This window comes from Sinohyriopsis cumingii, chromosome 10, assembly GCF_028554795.1.
Source record: "Sinohyriopsis cumingii isolate HCF-2022 chromosome 10, ASM2855479v2, whole genome shotgun sequence".
NCBI classification, from domain to species: Eukaryota; Metazoa; Mollusca; class Bivalvia; order Unionida; family Unionidae; genus Sinohyriopsis; species Sinohyriopsis cumingii.
The window spans coordinates 6,128,688-6,139,594 of record NC_142970.1 but is presented as its reverse complement, the minus strand read 5'-3'; the positions used below and the strand labels follow the sequence as shown (position 1 = coordinate 6,139,594).

Sequence of the window (10,907 nt, the reverse complement as noted above, 5' to 3'; positions counted from 1 at the left end):
AATATGTGATTAATATAAGAAAAAGAAAATAAATATAGCGTGTGATATTATTATATAATGTTTAATAGAGATTGCAATATTCGATAAACACAATCTAACAACCTGCAAAATTTTTACGAGTTATACTCTACTTGTATTCATTAATTTATTATATTTATAAACGGTTATCCTGCAAGTGTTAAAAAATGGTATAAAGTTTTGTTTTTCATGACGAAAATCAGAACATGACAGAATATAACAATATCAATCCCCTGTTTATTGCATTTGACAAAGTGTGCAATATTTTGCATTACATGGGACATTAGCCCATCTTCCAATTTCAACGGGAAACCTATGATTTGCAGTTCTACGTTTATAGATATTTTTTGGGTAATCAGGAATAGATTTTTTTCTAAATCCTATCTATTTTTAAATAAGTTATAAATAAGACTTTTAGATGACATGTTGATATTAGTTGCCAAGGCTTGTATGTATTGATCTTTTCAGTCGTTGCTGTGCAGAATTTGTTAATCAAGCCTTACCGACTGGGGCTGAGAATATATGCGTTATTCCAACTACGTAAAGCTATTTACACGCGGTTTCGCAATGAGGGCCGACAAGAGGGGCAGGGGGCAACCGGGGATATATCTGACTGAGTAATAACGTGGTGGCCAAAGGATCAATTATTTGAGAATGTCAAAAATAAAGGAGAAAAATAACATGAAGTGTATGTAACACATAGTTTAGAAATCGAATTATACTTGATGCGGAGTTCTGATAGCACCTAAGTTCAAGTCGTGATATTTTGTCATGACGTGTATTTCAAACTAAAGATAAGGAAGGCGATATAAACAAGCGCTCCCAATGCTAGTTGTCATAAAGTTTTGGTATTCTAGTTTCACTATGATTAAAATGACGATTATTATCATCTTTGCTGCCCTCATCAGTCTGTCCATTCAGGTAAGTAAGACCAATACAATAATCCGCAAACTCAGAATCAGACTAGCTTATTCACGTCGGCATATTTTTTTACAGCGTTGTACAATTTACAATTTGGTATGTGATGAAAATACAAATTATTATTGCAGTCTAGATAACACATACACAACGCTTGCAGTCACGAATTAACTTATCAAGATAATTTAGGACGGACCCATATTTCAAGATTTGAAGCCAAAATAAATGTCCATGCTATAAACACGTTTTCTAATTTAGTTCGCAAATATACCTAAATAAGTTAATATAGTTTTAGTATTTGAGACGTAATCCAATATAATATATTTAATCATATTAGGAGCATTAGCATTCCAGAAGAAGAAAAAAAAACAGATTATGAATTTGAATAGAAAACTCTTTTAAAGATAGCATATTAAAATTAAATGACGCTCATCTTCAGTTTCTTTAAAATCACAATATAGACACAGTCTCTCAGGAACACTAACTCTATAGTTTTCATATCAAGCAGTTTCTATCATTTTAATGCTGATGATGATAATCTCTATTTTGTTATTTTCTATTGCATCAGTAGTGATCTCGTGTCAAAAATTGAGCTACAAATAATAATTGTATACGTTTTTCAGATCATGCCGCCAACATTGCTAATAAAGTACCATTTATTCTTTGTTCAAATCTCGGAAAATTCTGAAAACAAAGGGAAATGAGTGAAAGTATTCTCTCTTTCTCACCATCCTGAAGAAACTTAAGAAACTTAAGCTTCTAGCGTATATATCCGTAATGAAACGAAATCTGTGATCATTTACTAATTGCGCTATTGCAGAGTAATATGTTCAAAGTAACCTACTCTCAGCTTTCTATATTTGAATTCAGTGTTCAGAATTCTTACATGCTTACCTGGTTGGAATTATATTCATCCTTCTTCACGATAAGTAGCTATATTAGATGTCTTTTGTGTCAGGTACAATAGTTGTGTAAATAAGTATGTGTTCTTTATACAGTCACTCCTTTACGAAAATGGCATAATTTTGTAACATAATCAAGAATAGAAGAAGACAATGTATTGAACAGCCTCAGAGCTGTATTAGTTTTAATGCTACTTCTCTCACTTTTATTAGCAATAAATTAGATATTTTCTAACATTCACTGTTAAATTATAAACAATAAGTCCCACATAGTTAAAAAGAGTATTGTCTGCCAAATGTATACCCCCTTCAAAACCAATAACTTTTAATGTTATATTGTCTTCATTTATATCCTACCATCCCACTTTGTGCAATTCTTCTGTATATTGCTAGCAGTTTTGCTTGTCTTTGCAGCACCTTATTAATCTCTGACCATAACAAAAAAAAAATAGATCCTTTCTTGTAGACTGATGCCTTGACTTTTGGCTTCTTTGCAAAAAGTTTGAAAACAAGGGTGTGTGCAGGTCTATATGTTTTGCATATCATTCTACAACTGTGCTCGACTCTAGACCAAGAGACTAACATAAGTACTTTTATCCGCAAGGTTACCTCATCTGCCAATTACTCATTGACTCTTTCTAGGAGAAAAAAAAAATGAATATTCACAAAATCATTTTAGGTTGCCATATTGACAGGATATTTGTTTCATCCGAACCGCTTGTTGGCAAAGCACACGTTGTTTCCCTCATTAATCTTCACTTTCATAAAAAGAAAAAACACGTTGCTCAAGTTGGCTCATCTATTTACCTTCTTTCCAGAGAAAATTGCCTGAATGCATTTTAAATGCCCGAAAATCTCCAGATCATTGGGCTGGTTTAATTAAAACAGATCTTTTTTCTAATTGTACATAAGGTAATATGTTCAGTCAATACAAAAAAATATCTGATCAAGAACGACGATGTAAGCTTTTAGTCAATAATGCGAATCTCCATTAATTAAACAGTGTTTAAACAAATGCCAAGTCTAATTCTACTTAATACATGCTTAAAATAAGTAGACATGACAGGCCCTGAGAAAGGTTCATGTACTACCGACCGTTCGAATCCCCTTTTCACTAATTTTAGTGAAAATCAGGATGGGCGACACCAAATATATTCCGATTGAAGTTTTACACTTTCATAAATGTGAAAGCTATAATTTGATTGTTGAACCGAATAGTCAAACGACAAATATATCAGACCCGTTTCCTTTACGACAGAGATTTTCTGAGACATATGCTTCAACCAGATCGTACAAGTGCCAAATATCTTTTTTTTATGCACGTGCATATATATATATATATATATATATATATATATATATATATATATATATATATATACTTATCACTTACTTTTCCTTAAAATTAACTTTTATAGCAGCAGAAGTAAATTCATACCTGTATCCATCCTAAGTCTCCTATTGACCAATACATTTTCTCACCTACATTTGCAAAGAGTGAATCTTGCCTCAGGTATCGGAAGAGGAATTCTACCGACCAGCTTCAGTAGTCGTCATATGACAGGCCGCAAGGCATGGCGTGACCATGAGTGCCACTCTATCACTTTTGCGACTGTTATGTTGTGCGTTCCATTCAAATCAAAGTTTCAGATTCGATGCATTGAAATATAGTTATTATCTTTCAGCAAAACACAACGACTGAGTGGCATACCAACCTTACGTGGCCTATCTCGAATACCACGCATGCGTGGATTGGCACACATTCAATAAACGCCACTCACCAATCAATTTTACATAACTATACCGTCGTAAGTACCTCTCTCTCTCTCTCTCTCTCTCTCTCTCTCTGTACGTACATTGTTATGTATATTTGATTTAATTATATTTGATTTAATTTTTAGTTTTTAAATTTCATTATATGTCCAAAAAATGTAGTTCTGTTTGCTAGGAACTTATACCTTTTCCAGAAAATAGCTTGACCTTGACTGTTCATTTTAATGAACACCAAATGTTGACCTAGATCATGACCTTTATTCAAAATTAGTAGCGCCCACGTAAATAAGTTTTACTTTTATTTTAAAATGATAGGTTGTTGTCGAGGTCATGATGGAACTACGTGATTTAAGATATAAACAAGTTTTTATTGTATTTCTTAGAGTAAAATGATTGGTTTTGTTTGTCAGAGTCATGTTACGCGTACGTGATATAAACGCGATCACGTGACCCCCCATTTGATTTCGCAACTTGGTGATTTTCGAAACTGCGTTTTAGAATATTGTTATGCGTACGTGATATAAACACGATCACGTGACCCTCCTCGATTTCGCAACTTGGGGATTTTCGAAACTGCGTTTTAGAATACGAAATAACCTTTGTTTTCTTTTAGAATACGATATAACATTTGTTTTAGAGAGCTATTCTAAGTTGGGCTTTCGCTTTACACTGAAAAGTGTATGTTATGTCGTTTGGAATTATTTCAAATTCTTCGGATTGAAAAGGATTATTTCGTATATTTTACCGTAAAAATACGTGTGCTCATATGAAATTCTTGAACAAATACATCTCCTATAAAAATGTATTCGGATTTCTAAAACCGGAGTGATATTTTTGTTTCTACAAAGAAATGGAGACTTCAACACACTACAGGGTACAGCATACGTCATCGTCTTCCACCTTTAATTCATCGTCGGGACTCGAAATTTTAATATTAAGACTTCTAAAATTTTAATCGTGGATTATTCTTTGACTATTTTTGAATTTGATTCTTAAAACCGTAAGATCATGTTTTTAGTTTTTACAGAATTTGTCCAAGGAAATTAATTATTATACTTTTCAAAGTTTCTTGTTTTCACTCTTTCTTGTGTTACTGTTTATTCGATCCTAAACATATAATATAACATAAGAACAAAAATACAAATACAGAAAAAGTACGAAACACATATGTCCATGCATTGAAACAGGGATGACAGTACAGGCAGGCAAGCATAAATTTGTCGATGTATGCATACATACATACATACATACATACATACATACATACATACATTTCTTTGGATTATTCGTCGAATTATAAAGTGCTAATTGGACTGAAATAATATATAGGGACCATTGTGAACTTATTCTAAGGAATTCTTGACTTTGCCGTTGTGATACATCAGAACTGTTGGCAGACCAGTGAATTAGATTCGTTTGGAATTGCATAGAACATTTCGTTATTTTTTTTTTATTTCTTTCATAATGCTACAAGTTTCTCTTAAATTGTCCTTTTTTTTAGTTAGATGATTAAATTAGTTAAGTTTTATCAATTTCGTTCGTTTTACTTCTTCTGTTATAGATTCGTTACACCAGCAGTTCGTCTTTTCTTAAGGACTCCATCCCATCCTGGGTCGGATTGGACACAAAACTTACCACGCTAAATGATATTTTGTGAAAGCTTATTGAGTTCACCGTGAAGAAAAAAAAGGGACAATGAAACATCCGAATAAATGGAATTTAAATTTCAAAGAAATTTGAAGTTAACTCAGCTATTTCTCAGTAATTCGTGTCCCAGATGAACCTCTAATGTTTGTTTCGAGTCTCTGGTCACAAACTAAATAAAGGAAGGAAGCAAAACCAACAAGTTTTGTAAAACTTACATAAATAACTGTTTCTCTAAGTTATAGAATTAATATTTATGAAGAACTAGAGTATTATGAATTAAAACCAAAATAATCCTCAAAAGTTTTACACAAGCCCAATCAAATCGACTGTTCCGAATTAATGCCAAATCATCGAATGTACTGCTTCTCAACATTCCTTATGTATCTCAACGATTTTATTCAGAACTCCTTCCAATAAACTCACAATAACCCTAGAATAATAGTTCAGTCCAATGAATATACTGCAGTTTTTAAGATTAATCGAACAAATGTTTCCTCTCAAATGATATCTAAACACAGCAATAAACAAATATGCAGACTGAAATTAAAGAATAAAATGGGAAATAAGAATGAATACATACACTTATAGCCCAATTTACTACTACTACTCGCTACGGGACTCATGATATCCCACTACGTAAAATAGCCACTTGACCAAGCCATCCAATTGGAACTAACTCATTCTTTCTAAATTCACACCTGAACTCATTACCCACTGAGAAATTGATACATGCTTATCAACAGGTTCAATATTTATGTTTAATTTAAATCTTAAACCCCTGTTTATATCTGTGTCTTTAAGATGTTATTTCACACATGGACAAAATATCTTTCTAATAAATTATTACTACAGTTGACTGTCATACCATGTCATACAAATACACATGATATAGATACAAGCATGTACCAATGGTTACTCAAATTGTAGATATACATAGCGTCTATTATACAGCAATAGAGGGATGGTGCACACAACATTTTTGAAAGCAAAGAGATCCCAAAGATGTTATTCGGACATTAATAATTTTTGTAACTTTCGATACTTTACTTACTAATTATTGCATTCTCATAAACTGTGTTTTGCTCATATATGTAGTGGTCATACATGTCCCACATGCCCAGTCTTTGGCGCCTATGGCGACCGGGCGCCTGTACGGCTTCTTTGTCATCCAATCAGATCTATAAAGGCTGAAGGTTGAAGAACACTTATCCTCCCCTGGCCACATTTTCAGTGATATAACAATTATTGCAATTGCTCAAAACCCCAACTGGAGTCCCCAAATCAGGAAAGAAAAGGAATCTTACTGGATACGCCGCCTTAGAACATTGAAACCAAGCGGTTTAAACCAAGAAGACTAGAAAAATACAACCATGCACAAATAAAATTATCTTTAGCAGCCGAAACATTTTCTTTCAAATAATTCTCTAAATTTGCTAAATAGCCTATGGCTACTATAACAATAAAATATCTGGGATATAATCTGCGCTTACATAAATTTACATAATATAACAGATGTCGCTATGGCTCATCAATTTCTAGGTCAATACATATATTTTCCAGTATCAGGAACAAGCTGAAATACACTAGTTGACATATTAGAGTTAAAAAGTTGAATTCCTGTAGAAACAGCCGTGTAAAGTTTCGCAAACATAACAATTGTACTTATTTATTTGTTTGTCTTGTCTATGTTTTGTATTTGCCTTTGATAAAGACTCATTAAAGAGTCGAAAGCGCTCAGGTCAGCTAGATACTGGTTTCGCACTGTTCGTTGTCAGTTTATTGCATTTATCTTAATCAATCCTTGACACATGTTATCCCTTGTTGGATCCAGTGCACTTGAAAGGATTGATATTCGCCATATGATATATATCTTACAAACGATTGGTTAGAAATATATATATATATATATATATAATGCATGCAAATAATGTTCTGATTCAAATAACAGCTAATTTTCTTTGAGCAAAGTTGCAGACTTACTGCAGTTTATTTCATCAAACAATTATTTTAACTAAAAGATTCATAGATTGCAAGTAAAGAAACTGCTTTGTTCCAGCAATTTTTAAAAAATGCTGGATAAATCTAATCTAAAAGACGTCACAAAGCCATACATTCTTTAAGGTCGATTATAAGTTTATAATTCTGAATTGAAACGTATTGTATCGTGAGTTGCGATTGTATTGAGCTTGTTTAATTTTGTAGTGCACATTTTCTATTGACTACATTACTGTGGCATACGTAATGGTTTTTTTTTTTTTGTTGCTTGATTGTTTGTTGTTGTTTTGTTAATGTTATTGTTTCAGATGGTATATATATATATATATATATATATATATATATAGTCGTGCAGTTTCATAGTAAAAATCATTATCAAGCGCAAGCGCACAACAAGCTGTTTCCAGCTTAAGTCCCCTATTAGCCAAAAAAATTCACTCGCTTACATTTGAAAAGATTGAATCTTCTCCATGGTGTCTGAAGACAAATTCAATAGTGCAGCATCATTAGTCATCATGTGAAAGGGAGCAAGGCATGGCTTTCCCACGAGTGCCACTCTCTATTATTTTGTCTGTAGCTGTTTTGCCGTACAAATCCAAGTTTTAGGTTGAATGTCTTAAAATTCAATGATTTTGTTCCAGGCAACCAAACCGCATGCGCTGAATACCACGCATGCATCGAACAGCACACATGTGGTTCATACCACTCCAGAACCAGTTGTACATAAACAGTTTGTCTTCCACTACGACCCCATTGCGGTAAATACTCTCTCTCTCTCTCTCTCTCTCTCTCTCTCTTGGGGGGAGGTACCAAAAATTTCAAAAAGGTCCTGATTTTCCTCAAAAGGGCCCTAAAGCAAAAGTCTATGTGTCTATTTACTAGAGGTCAAATATCAAATGACATCAAACATGTGACATGCTTTTGTACTGTGACGTGAAACAAAATTAATGTTGTGTTACCTATATAATCATAGTTTTCCAAATGTCTCCGATAAAAGGGATTTATAAAAAAAAATCTTATTCATGTTCGAACTCCACTGACATTACCTGGACGTCTTATGTGGCGTCATTGACGTTACTTTGACGTCTTACGTGACGTTATGACGTAATATTGCATGAGGTAAATATTCAGAGTATCGCACCATATCAGTTGACTCAGCACAGCTCGGAATAGTGCAGGGAAGGCAATATAAAGAATTTCCTTTGTTACCAATGATCTTAAAGAATAAATAATACGATTATTTATAGAATAGGTTCAATATTAACACCATTTATGCTGCATTCTCCTTTCCGCAGCAAAAAAAAAAAACTAAGATTTATTACAGATCAATTTTGGGCATCTTTGTTCGAGGCATGATCAAAGTTGGATTTGACAAGGATTGAACTATAAATGGATCAAACAAATTTCATTTTGACATGACTTAATCAACGTAATTTTAACTTATTTAACATGTTTCCTAATTGTAAACTAATTAAAATATCAGTCCATGTATTCCAACTTTCTGCTGTATTGGGAAGGGGTAATGTCCGAGGTATCCGAACATGTTAAAATTATGTATTTACTGACATGGTTCCTTTTGTTGAGTACAATTTGTTATTTTGTTTCTCCTATTTTTAATGTAATTATATATGTATTTTGATAATTATTTCAGACACCAAATAGTTATTTTTAGAAATCTTGCTCTGATGTAAGCAAAATATATATAAGTATATCTGGTAGAATATAAAATTCACACTGTAGGCATAAATGCATTCGAACAAAGATGGTGACTTCAGACCATTGACTAAAACCTGGTGTCATGATACTCTTTCCATGTCCATTTAAAAATGTTATGCTGATTTCCTTGTTAGTTTGCGAATTGATTGGGACAACAATGTCATATGACTCTATGTTAGTAAACATTAATGTGTACAACTGTAATAATAAGTTCGTTGTGTAACTGTCTATCTCTTCCATAGACATATACTCCTCATTAACGGTTTTGTGGGTGGATGAGTTGATGGTTCGAAGGAATCAAGGGAACGTTTATACAAGCAAAATGTGCTCCTATCTAGCTAAACCCGCCATGACTCGAAAGTGTAGACACTAGATTGCACGAAACACTATGTTCTGGGCTAATTGTTTTTTCTTCCTTACAGCATAAGATGATTATAATCAGCGTACCGAATTGTTACATCTTTACCTTGAGTGACCAAGAGAGAAAAGACGTCCACGCTGACGCCACAATGATGACTTTAGAGGTACCATAAACGGCCACCTTTTATCAGGTTCACGAAGAGTTATAAGAAATAGAGACAGTTCGTACTTTTACAGTGGTGGTGGTAGTTGGGGCCCCTGAACTATATACACTTTTAAACCAAACATTTCCACCAATTGCGCTCGAACTAACACATAATCGTTGGTTTAAGATATGTCCTCTCTAACCACCTAATCGACTCTGTCAACTGTGATTTTATATGTAACGACAGATGGACATACATACATACTCACTTACATACATACATACATACAGGTACCGCTCCGGTGGCCTAGTGGCTAGAGCGTCCGCCTCGGATGTGGGGGTCGTGGTTTCGATACCCGGCCGAGTTATGCCAAAGACTTGCAAAAATGGTACCAATAGCTTCCTCGCTTGACGCTCAGCATTACGAGGTTAGTGTTAGGACTGTTCGGCCTGGTGTCAAAATAATGTGACTGGGTTGGACATCACCCTACATGTATGCGACATTATGCCCCAGTGACAGACGTCACCAAAAACTGCCACATTGCAGATATAGTAGCGATATGACTGAAAAATTGTTAAACCTACTTTAAAAATCCAAATCACACACACACACAGACACACACGCACACACATACATACATACATACATACATACACCCATACATACGTGCATACATATATACATACATACATACGTACGTACACACACACACACACACACATACATACATACATACATACATACAGGTACCGCTCCGGTGGCCTAGTGGCTAGAGCGTCCGCCTCGGATGTGGGGGATCGTGGTTTCGATACCCGGCCGAGTCATACCAAAGACTTGCAAAAATGGTACCAATAGCTTCCTCGCTTGACGCTCAGCATTACGAGGTTAGTGTTAGGACTGTTCGGCCTGGTGTCAAAATAATGTGACTGGGTTGGACATCACCCTACATGTATGCGACATTATGCCCCAGTGCTAGACGTCACTAAAAACTGCCACATTGCAGATATCGTAGCGATATGACTGAAAAATTGTTAAAGCTACGTTAAAAATGCAAATCACACACACACAGACTCACACACACACACACACACATACATACATACATACATACATACATGCATGCATGCATGCATACATACATACATACACACACACACACACATACACACAGACACATACATACATACATACATACATACATACATACATACATACATACATACATATATATACATACATATGTAGCTAAAACCGTTCTTGTTCCTCTTCAGGCCAAGCTCCTCCTCATGATAGCTTCCTCTTCAAAAAAGGAGGTACAGAAAGCCTCAGTGGACCATCGTCTTCAGCCACTCTGTGGTGCTGGAATCTTGCATTACTACACCTTCGCTTAAATGATACAGTTCTTAAATAAATTAATTAGGCATTTGATATA

At 34.4% G+C, this 10,907-nt stretch overlaps 1 protein-coding gene across 1 annotated transcript; it reads left to right on the top strand.

Moving 5' to 3' along the window:
• Positions 1-823: 823 nt before the first annotated feature.
• LOC149789531 (uncharacterized) lies at positions 824-10,907 on the top strand. Its single transcript, XM_089973300.1, has 5 exons — positions 824-939; positions 3,524-3,646; positions 7,895-8,011; positions 9,392-9,493; positions 10,747-10,907. Exons 1-5 carry the CDS (start codon positions 844-846, stop codon positions 10,864-10,866), a joined length of 558 nt encoding a protein of 185 aa, XP_089829426.1. The 5' UTR covers positions 824-843; the 3' UTR covers positions 10,867-10,907.

Excerpts from the sequence above, each read along its gene's own strand:
- LOC149789531 (XM_089973300.1), top strand. The coding sequence starts at position 844 with ATGCTAGTTGTCATAAAGTTTTGGTATTCTAGTTTCACTATGATTAAA. Across the intron at positions 940-3,523 it reads TCATCAGTCTGTCCATTCAG|CAAAACACAACGACTGAGTG; the intron begins GTAAGTAAGACC and ends ATTATCTTTCAG. Across the intron at positions 8,012-9,391 it reads TCCACTACGACCCCATTGCG|CATAAGATGATTATAATCAG; the intron begins GTAAATACTCTC and ends TCTTCCTTACAG.